Source organism: Plasmodium malariae (assembly GCF_900090045.1).
Source record: "Plasmodium malariae genome assembly, chromosome: 12".
Classification (NCBI taxonomy): domain Eukaryota; phylum Apicomplexa; class Aconoidasida; order Haemosporida; family Plasmodiidae; genus Plasmodium; species Plasmodium malariae.
Genome location: NC_041786.1, coordinates 1,405,072 through 1,422,606, shown reverse-complemented (window position 1 = coordinate 1,422,606; position 17,535 = coordinate 1,405,072). Strand labels below are relative to the sequence as shown.

General features: G+C 29.3%; 4 protein-coding genes across 4 annotated transcripts; 3 read left to right on the top strand and 1 right to left on the bottom strand.

The window, feature by feature from the left end:
• Nucleotides 1-966: 966 nt before the first annotated feature.
• PmUG01_12040300 (MSF1-like protein, putative) lies at nt 967-2,585 on the top strand (the record flags this gene model as incomplete). Its single annotated transcript, XM_029006613.1, has 5 exons — nt 967-1,020; nt 1,392-1,536; nt 1,785-1,940; nt 2,110-2,186; nt 2,445-2,585. The coding sequence occupies 5 exons, from the start codon at nt 967-969 to the stop codon at nt 2,583-2,585; spliced, it is 573 nt and encodes a 190-aa protein (XP_028863084.1).
• A 949-nt stretch (nt 2,586-3,534) lies between these two features.
• On the bottom strand, nt 3,535-8,628 carry PmUG01_12040200 (DEAD box helicase, putative; the record flags this gene model as incomplete). The annotated part of the gene is made up of 9 exons (XM_029006612.1): nt 3,535-3,932; nt 4,111-6,101; nt 6,179-6,243; nt 6,577-6,714; nt 7,084-7,133; nt 7,331-7,555; nt 7,665-7,726; nt 7,950-8,242; nt 8,572-8,628. 9 exons carry the CDS (start codon nt 8,626-8,628, stop codon nt 3,535-3,537), a joined length of 3,279 nt encoding a protein of 1,092 aa, XP_028863083.1.
• An 896-nt stretch (nt 8,629-9,524) lies between these two features.
• On the top strand, nt 9,525-13,378 carry PmUG01_12040100 (conserved Plasmodium protein, unknown function; the record flags this gene model as incomplete). The annotated part of the gene is made up of 2 exons (XM_029006610.1): nt 9,525-9,652; nt 9,817-13,378. 2 exons carry the CDS (start codon nt 9,525-9,527, stop codon nt 13,376-13,378), a joined length of 3,690 nt encoding a protein of 1,229 aa, XP_028863082.1.
• A 2,892-nt stretch (nt 13,379-16,270) lies between these two features.
• On the top strand, nt 16,271-17,072 carry YKT6.2 (SNARE protein, putative; the record flags this gene model as incomplete). The annotated part of the gene is made up of 2 exons (XM_029006609.1): nt 16,271-16,893; nt 17,033-17,072. The coding sequence occupies 2 exons, from the start codon at nt 16,271-16,273 to the stop codon at nt 17,070-17,072; spliced, it is 663 nt and encodes a 220-aa protein (XP_028863081.1).
• Between the last annotated feature and the right edge of the window lie 463 nt (nt 17,073-17,535).

The window sequence follows — 17,535 nt, the reverse complement described above, 5'->3', positions numbered from 1 at the left end:
AAATAATGCGGGAAAATATACAACACTGAAAAAAAAGGATATGATGCAACGATTATTTTCATTTTTTTTTTTTTTTTTTTTTTATCACACATAGAAATATGCACAGAAAAATTGTAACTCAAAGACTTGAGATTAAAAAAAAAAAAAAGACGGTGGCTCATAAAAAAGAAAAACAATTACAAAAAAGTAAAACTGCAAAATGGTAAAATATCAAAAAGGGGGATGCAAACCGAGATGTAAAAGTCAGAAATGAGAAGAAGTAATTTTGGGTTAATAAGGAACACTACCACATATAATATTTACTTAATCTGTTACCATTTTTTTTTTTTTTTTTTTTTTTTGAGGTAAAATTTATTCGGTAAACGCTTGAAATTACTATCATTTTATTTCGTTTATGCTAGAGTACGTGCAAATCAAAATACATACATAGTGCAAGTTTTTGTACAAGTTCAGGCACACAAAGCAAATATCAATCGACATTACAAATGGCACCAACAACGACAAAAAAAAAAAAATATATATATATTAAATTTAAAATAAATATAAAAAAAAAAAAAAAAAAAAATTGGGGGGAATACTGAATTACTAAGAGGTTTGCGTAATACTAATAAAAAAATAAAAATTATATTTTTTTAATTCATATATATTATATATATATATATATTTGTTTTTTACGAAAAAATAAAAATTAGGATGTACAGAATGGTGAGCAATAGCTTATAGTGTGTAATGATACTTAACCGTACACGTATTTTGCGCTCTGCCTTTTTTGTGTTCTGCGCTTTTTGCTTTACGCCTTTTGCTTTCTTTTTTGTATTTTTTTTTATTTTTTGTTTCTGTTTCTGTTTCTGTTTCTGTCTCGTTATTTGCGTATATTCTTTTCCTCCTCTTTTTTCTCTTTTCCATTTTTTCGTCATCCCCTTCGAAAGTTTATTTCATCTTAAGAAAAGAAATTTCAGTAAAGAAATGAAACTTTTCGAACAAGAGCACAAGTACCAATATGACTGGGACACAGTTACAGTAAGTTGTTTTATTGTAAAAAAGTACATGAACGAGTGAATAATAAATGAGCTGATAACAAATTGTACTTTAACTTTTGCATTAATATACATACATACATACATACATACATACATACATACATACATACATACATACATACATACATACATACATACATACATACGTACATTTTCCTTTTAAAGATGTTTACGGCCTATTTCACCTATTTTTGCTTATTTCACGTTTGAGTGAAATGTTGTGGTCCTTCTGCATGTAAGATGATAGTAACACACGAAATATATTTCTTTCCTTTTTTTTTCTTTTTTTTCTTTTTTTTCTATTTTTTCTATTATTATTATTTTTTTTTTTCTTTAAACAATATTAACTAGTCTGCATTTTGGTTGAAATATCCGAATAGCGTTCAGAAGCATATAAAGAATATTGATGTTATTGGTAGGAGCATTGATACAAATGAGAAAACATTGAAATTGAAAAGGATCATTCACCTTCAGTATTATATACCTAACATATTTAGTAATAATTATACTTTATAATTTAATAGGATTCTCTTTTTTTTTACTTTTTTTATATTATTTTATTTTCTCCACGTAATTATTTACGTGTGTCTCTCAACATGCCTGCACTGTTCAGGCGTAATTTGTCGCACCATTTTTTATTTCGTTTGTCTTTTCGTTTTATTTCGTTTGCTGCTTCGTTTTATTTAGTTTTATTATGTTTCAATTTCCTTTATTTTTATTTTCTTTTTTCCCAATTTAAAATAGAAAACCTCTTTAACATTGATGGCAAAGGGCTAGCTCTTGAGGAAATTATTATCAACTTAAGAGAGAAAAAACTGACAGTAAACACCGTCAATTATACCTTAAATCCTTTAATTAATATATCAGAGGAATGCGTGTACTTTCAAAAGGACAATGATGGTACGACGAGGCATAGCGTAGTAACGCACAGACACATATTGTATGTACGTGTGTATACTTGTGTATGTATATGGGTATTGTATGTTTGTGTATATATGTATATTGGCGTACGTGTACGTATTCAATTTTATGGAAATATATATTTCCCCTTTTTTCATTTTCATTGCAGTGAATCAAACTTATTACAAGCAGGTTACAACTCTAAACATTAAAGGCCTTGGGTATATGAAAAACCTTGTGGAAAACGTAAATTAAAAAAAAGAAAAAAAATATTTTAAGTTTGTGTGCGTATGTATGTAGGTGTGTATGTGGGTGTGTATGTGGGTGTGTATGTGGGTGTGTATGTGGGTGTGTATGTGGGTGTGTATGTGGGTGTGTATGTGGGTGTGTATGTGGGTGTATATGTGGGTGTGTATGTGGGTGTGTATGTATGTACCGTATATGTGTGCAGTGTGTTGAAATACATATACTGCTTGTTCCATATTTCATGTTGACTTCTCGCAGACAATAATAAACACAATAAAAGAAAAAAGCAAGCAAGGGATAAACATAATGAATGATACCATTAAAAAAACTATAAATGACAGCATACACATTAATAATAGTGAAATATATATAGAAAAGCTGGAAAAAAATAAAAAATGAAGACCAAGTGACTATGTAATGTTTGGGAGGTATTGGTCCGAACGGAGGATATACCTCCTTTTGTTCCGTGGAATTATATTCAGAGTTGCACTCACCCTGACTATGTGAAACTATATACAAAAAAAAAAAAAAAAAAAAAAATTAAAATTAAAAATGCAGCAAAATGAACTAAAAAAAATTGAGCGAAAAATGACGTAGAAAATGACATAAAACATGAAATTAAAAAATTACGTAAAAAACTTGACGAATGATGAAAAATAATAGAAAACGAAATTTCATTTTAATTTATACACGTGCAGGTCAATTGCGTCTTTCGCATTCTGCTAAATACCAATATGTTTGTAGGTACGTGGGAATAATTCTGAATTTTCAGCTGTTAGTTTAATTTACGCACTCATAATTATAGGCCACTTTATTTGTTCTATTTATATGTTTATTTTTTAATTTGTTTGTATGTATATTTCTTAATTTGTTTGTCTGTATATTTCTTATTTTGTTAGTATGTATATTTCTTAATTTGTTTGTCTGTATATTTCTTATTTTGTTAGTATGTATATTTCTTAATTTGTTTGTCTGTATATTTCTTATTTTGTTAGTATGTATATTTCTTAATTTGTTTGTCTGTATATTTCTTATTTTGTTAGTATGTATATTTCTTAATTTGTTTGTCTGTATATTTCTTATTTTGTTAGTATGTTTATTTGTTCATTTGTTTATTTTTATTTTATATTTTTCTTTTGTTTTGTACACCTTCTTTCAACTTATTAAAATTCGACAACTAAAACGGCTTCAATTTAGCAATGTTGAGAAAGGTCAAACAGAGAAGCAAAAAGCGGACGAAACGCGAACAAAAAGGAGATAATATGGGAGCATGGAAAACAAAATGTAAGAAAAAAACGAATGAGCAACTGATACAATTTAATGCCTATGACGAGGAGGCTTCCACCATTCATGCATTTTTCATTTTTTCGTGAAATTCGTTAAGACGAAACAAATCATTTACAAAGTTATTCAAATGTGTTTCGCTGATATCTGCAAATGGTAGGTTAGGAAAATTTGTTTTATAATATTTCATAATATCATCGTATATATTAAAAAAAAAATTTTTCTCTTTTAAAAATGTTTCATTCCTCTGATCGACAACAGGTATATTTTTCATATTGTTTAAATGCGTTTTGATAAATGAAGGGAAATTATCAAAAAATTCTTTTTTTGTAAATCTATAATCAAGGAAAAAATAGGAAGAAAAGTCATTCGTATGTCTTAGGCTTCTACCTATACATTGGTTTATTATCTTCATTGCGTATTTCAACTCGTACGTCCTGCACATCTCGCTAATTTCCTCTGCTGAAAAGGAAGTGGGGAAAGATAAACATATTGTGACATAAGTACACATAAATGATAAATATGCAGTGATGAAAGTACACAGGAATTATAATAACATGATAACACATAAAAAAAAAAAAAAAAAAAAAAAGGGAAAGAAAGACCTAATGCAGTACTGTTTATTTAATTTTTCCCCTACGTAATATTAACTGTCTGTCCTCGGCTTTGTTTGCAGGGATATCACTATCGCCTTCTAGCATTTCCCTGGAGTATTCCTTATAGTAATTCAAGACAAGGGTATTTTTGTCTAGGGTAAACTTGCTGGGGTTTGTTGTACTTCTTTCATGCTTGAAAAAAGGTATACCTATAATTAATATATTTCTACAGATTTCATCATGAAAATTGATTCCTTCACTTAATTTTGCATTCATTACACAGAATAGGATACAACCATTTTTGGTCATCATTGATTGATGATGATCTTTTACTTTTTGTATACTTTGCATGTATTCATTTAAAACAGTGTAATCATTTTTTTTTTCAAAAAAAATATATTTTTTTTTTTTCATTTCGTTTAACACATATCTGCCTTCATTATTTAAAAAAGAAATAAATTCTCTTAAAAAACTGTATGAGGAAAAGAAGACAATATTTCCATATTTCACATGTACAGTTAAGAAGTATATTTGCAATGCTAAATTAAGCAAGTGGATTTTCTTAAACCTGTTTTTAAAAGTATTATCAATGTATTCATATGTTAATAAGTTAGTTGAGATTATTCTTGAAAATACATTTTCCTTTTTAAATATATAATCAGAGGAATATATTTTTATTTTTTTTTTTTGTTCATTTAAAAAAAGTAATAAGAACTCTTCTAAAGGTTGTAAAGTACCACCAATAAGGATTACATTACTACATTCTTTAGTTATATGCTGAAAGTTATTGCACGCACTTACACTTATTAGTTCTATTTTTCGAAATAGTTCGGTCTTATTATTATTTGTTAAGAGGTCTTCAAATAATTTCTGTATATTATCATCTGATTCTTCGTATGTACATGTGTAATTTTTTTTTTCCTGACTGTTCATACTATTTTCATTACATTTACATGTGTAATTTTTTTTTTCCTGACTGTTCATATCATTTTCATTACATTTACATGTGTAATTTTTTTTTTCCTGACTGTTCATATCATTTTCTTTACAATTTTTTAAATGACTCATTTTTCTTTTCTTACCCCCATCTGAATTTTCTCCAGTGTCATCATGTCTTTTTTTGTTTTTATTTTTCCCCCCCCCCCGTTCGCCCATAATATCATCCTTGGGTGATGATACCTTTTCTCCATCCTCTGCACTGCCTTCTTTCCCCTTGCTAATATGCACGTAGTCATATTTGTTTGACCGTATGAGCTTATTTGTGAATTCGCTTAGTAGGTAAATGGACGAAGAGTGTGCAGTGATAAAGGAAGTATCGCGTGTATTTGCAATGCTACTAACACTATCAGTGGTGCTTCTATTGTTGTGTTTGCTACCTCTTTTACGTGAACACTTCCCCATGTACTCCCTCATGTGCATCTCTGAAAATATTTTGATTCTTCTACAAAATGGGGAGTCATTCAAAAAAGAAGAAATATTGTTTAGATTGAGTGCGTCTACTTTCGACAAGATGGTAAATTTACTCACAGTCATGATGTCTTCTTGTATTGATGTAAATGAATATATGAGCATATTGCAGTAAATAATAAGCTGCTTAATCATTACAATATTATTGTTATTTAGAATATTTTCATATTTGTCTATATACTCTTTTAATATTAATTTACAAAAAAGTATATGATGATTTTCGATAGCTATAGAATTTGAGTCATTTATATTCTCTATAATATTTTGTGACTCATCAAATATAACTATATTATTTTTTATATTTATTTTTAAGTTTTTCCTGACTTGTTCATTTAATATACAAATATATGGTAGTAAAACAATATCTGCATTTTTTATATTTTCCTTACTTAAATAGTAAGGACATACTTGAATCTTTTCATTCCTACATATATTTTTTATCTCGTTCATATTAACATTTTTTGTATTTATTAATTTTGTTACCAGGCTGTAGTTATTTATTCTTTTCTGTTCTTTCTCTTCACTACTACTACAACTACTTCCGCAATTGCTATTGCTGGAGGACGAACTATAAAAAATTGCTTTTTTTTTTTTTGTTTTTTTTTTTTTTTTTCTATCTTTTTTTCGTTGAAAATTTCTTTATACTTACATCGACCGTTTCTGCAGTAGTCATTTAGCTCGTTCAGGTTTCGACAATTTTTTAAAAAATCCTAAAAAGGAACATAAAATGGAGTAAGAGACATTCTGCTATTTATGATGGCATCGTTTCGTTGATGTCAGAGATGCGCAAGGCGCTTCTGGCCTCTCAGGGTATCTTTCTTTTTCATTCATTTGTTATTGCACACCGAGTCTTATGGAATCATATTGTATTTTCTTTTGTTCTTTTGTTCTTTTGTTCTTTTGTACTTTTGTTCTTTTGTACTTTTGTTCTTTTGTACTTTTTTTATTTTTCCATTTTGTAGTTTTGTCATTTTTCCATTTTTTTTTTTTTTTTTTTTTTTTTTTTTGCTTTTCCTTTGGTCCACCTCTCTCTCACCCCCTACCTCGTTTATGCACAGGTGTTTCCTACTCCCAATTATAATCATATTTATGGAAAAATCTTTTTTTATTTTTTTTTCAATTTTTTTTAACTCGAGGAAGTATTGATTTAGCTGCGACTGGGTTCTGCTGCAGATAAAGATCTGAAAGAGGAAGAAGTCCGATCGTAGTTACGTTAAATTTGGAAAACAAGAGAAAAATGAAAAAAAAAATCTTCCTCATTTATATTATTATTATTTTTATTATTTTATTTTTTTTTTTCTCATTCTTTCTACCACTCCTCTCATTCTTTCTACCACTCCCCTCATTCTTTCTACCACTCCCCTCATTCTTTCTACCACTCCCTCATTCTTTCTACCACTCCCCTCATTCTTTCTACCACTCCCTCATTCTTTCTACCACTCCCCTCATTCTTTCTACCACTCCCCTCATTCTTTCTACCACTCCCCTCATTCTTTCTACCACTCCCCGCATTCTTTCTTGTCTTCCTTCATTCACTCATTTGTGCTCACTTGTTTTTTGGTCTTTCCCTCAACAGAACAATCGCTCAGGAGGTCTTCATCTAAACAATTAAAGAAATAATATTTGAATATGTTCACACATGCATAAGACTGTGCTTAATGTGAAAGCGTTACGCGCACGCTTATAACACACTGTAAGATGTTTTGTCAATTCGATCAGTTAATCAGTTAGTCCTCGTTCGATGAGTCAATCAGTTAGTCCTCTTTTTGTTATCTTATTATATTTCCCAGTTATTACCTTTGTGTGCCATAGGAAACTCATCATTCGTATGGGTCTGTTCTATGTCGACCTTTTTCTTTTCTACTGTTACATTTTCCTTCAATAATATTTTATCCTCATCAAAGGAAAAATATTTATTTAAAATGTTTAAATATATGTCTTTTTTTTTGTTCTGCATGTTTAAGTTATGTGTGTACTTTTCCAGCAATTTTTCCATTATGCTTTCCTTGATCCATTCGGGCTCTAAGAAAAGGGAAAGACGTGTAGAAGGTACGGGGTAGTAGGTGTATTTGATGAGAAATGCATCGGATGAATGGTGTATCTGTTGAGTAAGAAACGCTTTAGTCGATACCCTCTTTCTTCAGTTGGACATTCTCCTTCATGAGAAACAAGTCGAATTTATGCTTGAAAAGCCTTGAGGTGCATTAAAAAAAAAAAAAAAGAAGCATCATGTATCGGGGCATATAATGTAATTATGTATGTGCTTACACATATACATGTGAACGCGGAGGCGAAAAATTAGTCGGGTCTAAAAGCATACACGTGCTCACATATTCGTTTAGGATGAACATGTTACAACATATCTCTATCCTTAAGAGCTCATTAACAAATGTCGTTCATTTTATTTGGATCTAACCAGTAGATAAGAGGAGTTAACATAGTTAGAGATTTTCCTGAGCCTGTTTTCATTTCACAAATAATGTGTTCCTCAGAATTGTTGGCGTTATTTGAAGAATTCGAGTTACTCTGTTTCATTTCCTCGTTACTTTCATACAACCAACTTAAACTATTATTAATATCATCCTTCAACATACTTTTCATGTTTTCATTTTGTTGGATTGCCTCATATACTGATCTTATCTTTTCATTTGTTTTTATGTTCGAATTTGTCAAAATTTCATAAAATATTTTCATAAAGTCCATTTGAATCTTTCATCGGGCAGTGGTACATGTATGGTAAGGTAGAAAAAAAAAAAAAAAAAAAAAAAAAAAGGTAAAGAAGCAAACTAAGTAAACTACACCAACGAAGTCAACGAATGGATATGGAAAAAGCAGAAACATATAAAAAGGCTCGTCTTATGTGTGCCTACTTAACCACGCAAACGCACGTACAACTATTACGCACGCATTTCCGCGCAATCTCTGACACATTTGTTCTTCCAAATACGCACTCTCAAAAACGATATTACAACTTTGTATGAGTTTTAAACAACGCATTATGTGCATAGGCGGTATTCATGTTTTTGTTTCTTTATTACTTTATATGGTGTGAAGGGGAAAAACTCCCTAATGTCTTCGTCGAACGAACCGAACATTATTGCAAGTTTTGTCTAAAGGAAGGAGTTAAAAATGGCAGCTGAACAGAAAAAAAAAAAAAAAAAAAAAAATAGAAAGTATATTGCTCACGGTTGGGTACTTAACAAGTCCCAAAAAAGCTCTTGCATTTTCGCTTCTCCCTTATGAGTAAAATATTTATATATACATATGTACAATCAGAGTATTATATTGCAAAAAAAAAAAAAAAAAAGGGAATAGCGGAAAATACCTTATGCATTAAGTATAGACTTATACTTACAAACATGTGGAAAAAAAAAAAAAAAAAAAGGGAATAGCGGAAAATACCTTATACATTAAGTATAGACTTATACTTACAAACATGTGGAAGAAAAAAAAAAAAAAATTATAAGAATTGTACAGAAAATAGAAATACATACAACTCATGCCTATTTCTAGGGAAACATAAGTAGTTACCATCATCATTTAAGGAATCATTTTTTTATCTTAAACACTTATGTTTAAATGAATTTTATTAATCCCATATTCTGAAGAATCATGCGTATATAGTGTAGTTATAACTACTTCGTATTTTTACATGTGCATACTGTTATTATTATTTTTTTTATTTTATTTTTTATTTATTTTTTTTTTTTACAAGCTGTTCTTTCTTTTAAGAAAAAGCAAAGGTACAAAAATAAACACTGAGATTTGCCGAAAAAAAAAAAAGATATATATATTTATATGCATTTACATGTGCATGTTGGCGAGCATACCTATGAGGGGGTACACATCATAGAAAACGCATATATATGCGTATATATATTTATATATATATGTGTATATATATTTATATATATATGTGTATATGTATGTCGTAGCGTACCCATGTGCGGGTATACTTTCATGGAACACCAAAGCAGAAAAAAAGGAAAAAATGATGAATGGATACTTGAGGTACACAATTTCCTTTTATGTTTTTAACTGTTTTTCGTTTGAAAAAGATCTAATGAAATTTTGGAAAGACACAAATTTACTCCCAACAGAAGATATTGTCATAATCAGGTATATACTTGCTATGATCAGCTTGATGGAATAAAAAACCTTAAGTTGTTGTCCCTTTTGTATACCGTGTTATACTCTATTTTTCGTCAACTTCTTGCGGCAGTTTTATACTTCCCCTTTTTTCGGCATTTATATCTTTACCATTTTTCCTTTTTTTTTTTTAGTTTGAAAAATGCGTTTGACAAGGGGATACTGCAGAATGTGCGAACAGAGGTAGAAAGACATGCTAACAGAAACAGAAACGGTACGTACAAATTTGTTGATATAAATTATGATTTTGAAAAATATGCTATCCTCGTTATGGTAAGAGGGAAACTGCACAAGGATATGAGTGATGTGTACTACAAGCATGTTAATATGTATACAAAGAAGACCTATGGGGAAACATATACAAACATGATGAAGTGCTACTTTGATAACTTCATGCGAACTAAAATGAAGAAGCACAGTACAGAGGAAGAGAAAAAGGAAGACGAAAAAGGAGGGAATGATAAGAATGGGAATGAAAAAAAAGGCCAAGTAATGATTGTGCGGAATGCACACAACAGTGAGTTTCCTATCTCCTATAAAGTAGCTAATCCAAAAAACAAAATTTTACAGATTAAGATTAACGGTATCACATATATGAATTCTTTAAATAGATATTTCGAAATAGACCAAGAGAATAAAAGATTAAGGAACTACCTCCCAAATGTCGAGGACAAGAAAAAAGGAGACGAGTATGATGAACAGCCCCCTCGCACTTTTAGCAGCGGTGGGAGTAACCGCGGAAGTAGCAGTGATGGGAGTAACAGCGGAAATAGCAGTGAAACTGATAGTAGAGTGGCGAAGAAAAGTCCAGTAACTCAAGGCGGCAGTTCGATTGTAAGGGGAAAGCATGTGTGTGAAAGGGTTGAGGCGAGCCAGTACGACGACAACTGTGTGAGCTGCTTAACCTTTACGATTAAGAAGGTTAGCTTTTGTGTTTGTATATCTAACATGGACATTTACAAATATTTAGATAGAGTAGACTATTACAAGTATATATTTCATAATTATGAGAAAAAAAGAGAAGACAGGGGAGGAAACATACACCTTAATTATATGAAATATTTCGTAGATAACTATCTGTTGTACTGTAAACAGGTGTACAATTATCTTTTGAACAAAATAATCTTTGAAACAAAAAATGAAGACATCTATTTGTTTAATATAGACATTATTATTCTTCTAGGGTTTGACAAATATGTTTTATTTAATTACAAAAAGGGCAATATATTTAATGATGATTCTCTATTTTTTGATAGGAATATTATTATAATGAATCAACATAAAATAAATTATTTGCAGAAGAGGAGATATTTTACTTTAACGATGAGAAAGCGGAAAGAAAAAAGAATTTGTGTTGGTTTTAGGGTTTCCTGTGAACTATTCATGCATTCGAATGATACAGCGAGTGTCAAGGGTTCTGCAGGTTTAGCAGATGATATAACCGACAATGTTGACGAAGGGGGAAAATTTTTTTACAAACCATTTAACCAAGTCGAACGGAAAAATAAAAACATCAACGTTACGGTTGACCCCCAGATAATTAATTTTCATTCAATCCGAACACATCAGATGTATCAAACAAGTTTTGAGCTTTTTTATGATTACAAGGAAAAAGATATGCACATTAGTAACACCGACTCTTCAAAATGCAGTAATGTCGGAGATGTGGTTAACTGCGACTACTACAAGGACTGCGGTGGGGAGGGTCTTTGCAGAAAGAAAGAAGTGGGTAGGTTGCATGTAAAGAAAATTTCAACAAGTAGGAAGAAGAGCTGTAAATATGATGGGAATGAAAAGGGGGGAGTATATGAGGTACAGAATAATAAAGAAGAGAGAGAAAAACGAGACGAAGAACGAATCGACGAACGAAGCGACGAACGAATCGACAAACGAAGCGACGAACGAAGCGAAAAACAAAGAGAGGAAAAAAAAAAAAATTTTAACTACGTACGAAATGTTTTGGACGTAGACCAAGTGAGGGAGAACAGATGGCTCTCTTCCACAACCAACAAAAAAAAAGGTGTTTCCAACGAAAAAGATTTCTCCAAAAGTGGCGAACTTTCTCTCGAAAAGGTGGTAGAGGTAAGGAATGTATTTCAAAAAAATATCTCAAACTATTCCCCTCATGGAAGTGTTTTCAAAAATTCGGAAGAATGTTGTTATAAAAGTAAAAGTAATAGTTTTGATGACTGTAATGACTACTATACAACATTAAACACCCATAGTAGTGGTACCATGAATATAGATGATTTCCCCTTAAGTGATGGAGGTAGCCAAGGAAATGTAGACACACTATACTTTTCTATATTATGTTTTGACGCAAAAAACAATTCGACAATTCCAGTTAACTTATACTCATATATGCACCTAAAAAAAAATTCCATTTTTAAATATCTAGAGGAAAATATTCGTTTTAAAAAAGAAGATATAATAAAAGAAAAGAAAGAAGGTAATAAATCCTCATCCATATATAATGAAGCAAATTTTGATATATTAAGATGTATTTATGTATATCCTTATAAAGGCATACTAAAAAAAAATAGCAAAAAAAAAATATTTTTAAATTTATATGTGGAACACTTTATAAAATCAGAAATGGCTAATCAGACTTTTGTTTTAATAATCAGGGTCCACAATTTTGCAAAGGACATATTTTTAACGTTTAATTATTGTTTAAAAAATACGATAATTGGTTTGCTTATTCGGGATAGTGCTACTCACACGGGGGATGGCACAGCTATCATTGGTGATGACCCTGTTAACAGTCGAAATGACGATAGTAAAAATAACTATGATAGTGCTAATAACGATAAAATCCAAATGAAACCCATCCTACCTGCTAATTTTACCAAGTTTGTTTTTTTTTTATTTTTTATCCTAGATAATTATCAGAGGGATGTATCAAATTACGACGAAGGAAAAGAAATCGATGACGTCTTTTACTTTTTCCGATTATCTAATTTAAACAATTGCCACCTCATTTATTATATTAGTCCTAATTTGGATAGCAACAATGGGAATGGGAATGGAAATTGCAATTTCAATTACCCATGGAAGAAGAATTTTTTTTACGGAAAATACTATGAAGAGAATATACCTGGGGGGGTTTCATCTTTGAATAAAAAAAGGTTCCAAAATGGGGAAGAGAAAAATGTATATATACCAGATGAAATAAATTATGTAATTGGAAAATTAAAAAACAGTGAAAAGATTGAAAAAATCATATCAATTGAAGCAATTTTGCTATTATGCGAAGAACTATTTCACGTTTTGAATAAGACCATGATCTATTCAAACATTCTTGTTTCCATAAAAACTATATACAACAATTGTAACCTTAATGAAAATATGAAAATGTATTTAATCTTTTGTGCTATTTTAAAAAATTCGCCCTCTGTTGTTTATAAAAATATTTTTTTAGTTTTTACCTGTTTTTTAAAAAAATTGTTTAATTATTTCATACAACTCTCTATGCATAATTTTTACGCGCTCGTAATCAAAAATACGGATGAGGATCATCACTATAATAAGATTTGCAAAAAAAAAAAATATATCAATTATTATTCTAACTTATTTCTTGACGCTTTTCACTTTTTCCACACTTCTTTTTTGAGTTATGTATCTACAATTTTTTTAAGTTTTTTGGATGTTCAAATAGCGCTGGACCTAGCCCATTACCTGCTTTTCCACATGTAGACGGCGTTTAAATCGTGAGGGGAGGAGCTGTATTTTGACCATTTTAAGAATTTTAGTCATTTTTATGATGTGGACCATTTTTGTCATATCTGCCATATTTGTTATTTTCGTTATTATTATTTTTTTTTTTTCTAGCCAATTTGTTTATATATTTTTTTTATTTCTAGCTATTTTATATATTTTTTTGTTTCTTGAAAAAATTGGCCTGACTGTTCAGGTTTTTTTTTTTTTTTTTTTTTTTTCTAGTGAAACTATTTGCGCACATGTAAAGCTTTGCATGTAAAAAATTTCGTTTCCATAATTAACCATGTAACACAGCTTAGCAATGAAATGTTAACAACTATTTCAAAATTGTAAAAACGTACTCACTTAAAAAAAAAGGAAAGCACGGAGAACAAGCAACAAATTTTACCTGAACATTGTTACGGAAATGGTCCCTTACAGAGATTTACATATATACATACATACATACATGCATACATACATGCATACATACACACATATATATATTTCTATGTACATCTGGGCATGTGACAATTTAAAAATGGGGCTTGTTTGCACGTCCATGTAGTTACCGCCATTCCATGAGAGCAAAGCTACGGTGGCATATGTTCCCTTCTAAAGAGCTCGTCCATTGATGTTGCTTAAAAAGGGAGGAATTTACTCTATATATGTATGCGTATACATATACATATGTACGCATATGAGCATATGGTACATGTGTGCAATTTTTTTTCATTTCTTTATACACAATTGTTAACCATAATAACGGAGAGCAAATATACTGATATGCCAATGAATAATATTTAAAAAATGAGAAAAAGGAACAAAGGCAATTAGGTACAAAAGAAATGTTTCCCCATTTGTACATATCCCTTACAAATTAGAGACATGTACACATATATAAATTTTATTTGTACCTCAAACAATTTTAACATGTACTTATATAACTCGGCTTCAATATAAAGAATAACATAATAATAACAGTTATTCAAAGAGCAATTGAATGCGCCCATTTGATTTGTTCATAAAGAAGCTATTATTTCCCTTGTTGGTCGTTTAAAGACAACAAATATATGTACATATATATATAATGGCACATAAAAGGAATGAATTAGCAGTGGGAGAAAATAAAAATTATATTCTTATCCATATAACATTCAACATTTCTTGTTATACTATTTTTCATAATAACTAAAAACGCAAATTTGTTCCTCCTTTTTAAAATAGTATCTGCTGAAATGGGTTTATGTTTTTGTAACCCTGTTTGTATGTGTACGTGTGTGCATTTATATCCATGTCTGTGTATATGTATTTTGCTTTTTTTTTTTATTTCCCCCTCTTTCCGTTAATAATAAAAAAAGTATAATATATATTGTTTATTTTATTGCGTAATATAATATATATATGGAAATTTTTACTTTACATTTTTCAAAACTTCCATTAAAATCATTTATAAAAAAAAAAAAAAAAAAGTATAATTAATGATGCCATGTTCATTTTGTGTTTTCACATTTACATATAATTGCCCTATACTCATTTTTGTTGAACGGATGAAAAGGCTAGTGTAGTAAGTGTAACATCTTTTCCTGATTTCCTTTTTTATCTATCTTTTAGTCTGTGCATGTTCATTTTTCATGCGCAATTCTGTTTTGCGTGTTAATAATATGAGAGAAACTGTTCAACTTGAGTAATAAATTTTTTTTATATATATTTACATCAAAAATGATGTATTCAAAGTTATTTTCTCTTTTTAAATATACATTTGTTCGTGTAAATCAGTGTCCCATTATGAATATAATTACGAGAATAATATAAGTACAATAATAAATAATTAAGAGATCATTTTCATGATTTTTTTTTTTTTTTTTTTTTTTTTTTTTTTTTTGACTCTATTTATTTATATTTTCATAACAATTACAACGGTTATTTCAGTTAATTATTTGCTTTGAGGAAGAGAAGAAAATATTCATTTCTTTAAAGTAATAAAAACTAAGCCTTTTCACCTTTTATATACACTTATTTAGTTATCAACTACAGGAATATTATGCATACATAAATATACATACATAAATATGCTCACATGCTTACATGTTTACAGATTAAAAACTCAAGTTGAGTTACTCTGCTATATAAAAAAATTATAAATTACGCCATTTTTATAATACAAATTGTATAACATTTTTTTTTTTTTTTTTGCAAGTTATTCCATTTTATAGCTGTATGATAATGTGTACATGATATATGTCCTTTTTTTGGAAATTCATAATTACATAAATAAATTATATGAACGGGTAAATAAATGGTTTAAATGTATGTCAGTTGTGATAAAAATTATAAATAAGCACATGTATGCAAGTTTATGTATATATATATATACATATATATACTTGTATGTGCATTTATGTGGATATGTACACCTATGCGCATTTTCACCGTGCCTATTCAACGTGATATGCCCCTAGCTGCAAAATAACTGTTAACGATTTTTTATTTTTGTCGTTTTTATCCTTTTAAAATATTAGCATAATCCCTTAAATTTGTAATAGTAAATGTATAACAGCCGAACTGAGGCTTGTACGTAAAAGGAGAACGGTGTTTTTGTTTGACCTTGCATAAAATTATCATATTATAAGATATATATACGTATAAATATAAATGCATACACGTGTATGCATATATTTTTATGTTTATGTATATGCGTAACATACACATACGTGCCCCCTTTTTATGCACACATTTCGAACTCCGACTAGCATACATAATTTCCTCGCTAAGTATCTCAATCTTGGGAACCTTTTATCTTTCCCCATATATGTTGCATACATATATTATTTGACAGTTATACCTACTTGTACATCCCTGTGTTGCCCCAATTTTTGATAATCTAAAATGAATGATTTTTCAAGCACTCTTCCAAATAATGAAAGATCAAATAAAATTGCTTTATACGCAATATTAATTTACAAATACGATGCATCAGAACCCATTTTTTTGTCCGCATCGATGGACTTAACGTCATTCCCCTTTTTTCACAGATCTTCATTAAAAGAGCATATATTCTTTCATTCTAGATTAGTATGTAGTAGAACACCCAAAGGTAACAGAGAAATTATTGAATTAGAGTCGGGCATTGGGCATTTACATATATATACAAGTAAAGAAAATAATATTAGTGTATTAGTATTATCAACAAAGGCATACCCTTTAAGAATTGCTTTTGGGTTAATAGACAATACTCAGAAATTATTTAGACAAAAATGTAGAGGGAAATATGAAAACATTACTCAAGATTTAAAAGAAGATATGTTATTTCATGAGGAATTAAATGAATTGTTAAAAAAATATCAAAACCCATCAGAAGCAGATAAATTATCAAGAGTGCAAAAAGATCTTGATGAAGTTAAGGATGTCATGCTTAAAAATATTGAAGACTTATTACAAAGAGGAGAAAAATTAGATGACCTTATGAAAAAAAGCCAAGATCTTTCCAATTCGTCATATCAATTTTATAGGTACGTTTCTTACTTTTAATAATCAACTTTTTTATGTTCCATCAGTTTCACTCCACATATATGTGTTATATATGTATATTGATAATAAGCACTATGGATGATTATATTTTTTTATCTCTTTTTTATCTTTTTTTTTTAGACAAGCCAAAAAGAATAATCAGTGCTGTAAGTTATACTGAATAGAGGTATCATATTTTGAGGTGTTTACAGTCGAGAGAGAACGAACAACAGAGCTTTTATTATTGCTTATGTTTTAACATATATATATATATATATATGAATATGTGTGTATATGTATATGTAAGAGCAGTCATGGGTAGCCCATTATGATTTAGGGTTTTCTTTTTACTATAATGTATAATTTGTATTGATATTCATACTGACATTGATATGGACATTAACATTAACATTAACACTGACATTGATATTCATATTAATATTCTTTTTTTTTTTTTTTTTTTTTTTTTTCATTCATTCACAATAGTTTTATGTGTAAAAATATAATTAAAGGTAAAATATTTATTTATTTGTTTCACAAAAAAAAAAAAAAAAAAAATTTATTTTATCCGTTATCAGATAATATTACTGTGCAGTAAAATAATAGATTTTTTTTTCCCATGTTATATTCGTAAAAATGCAAAT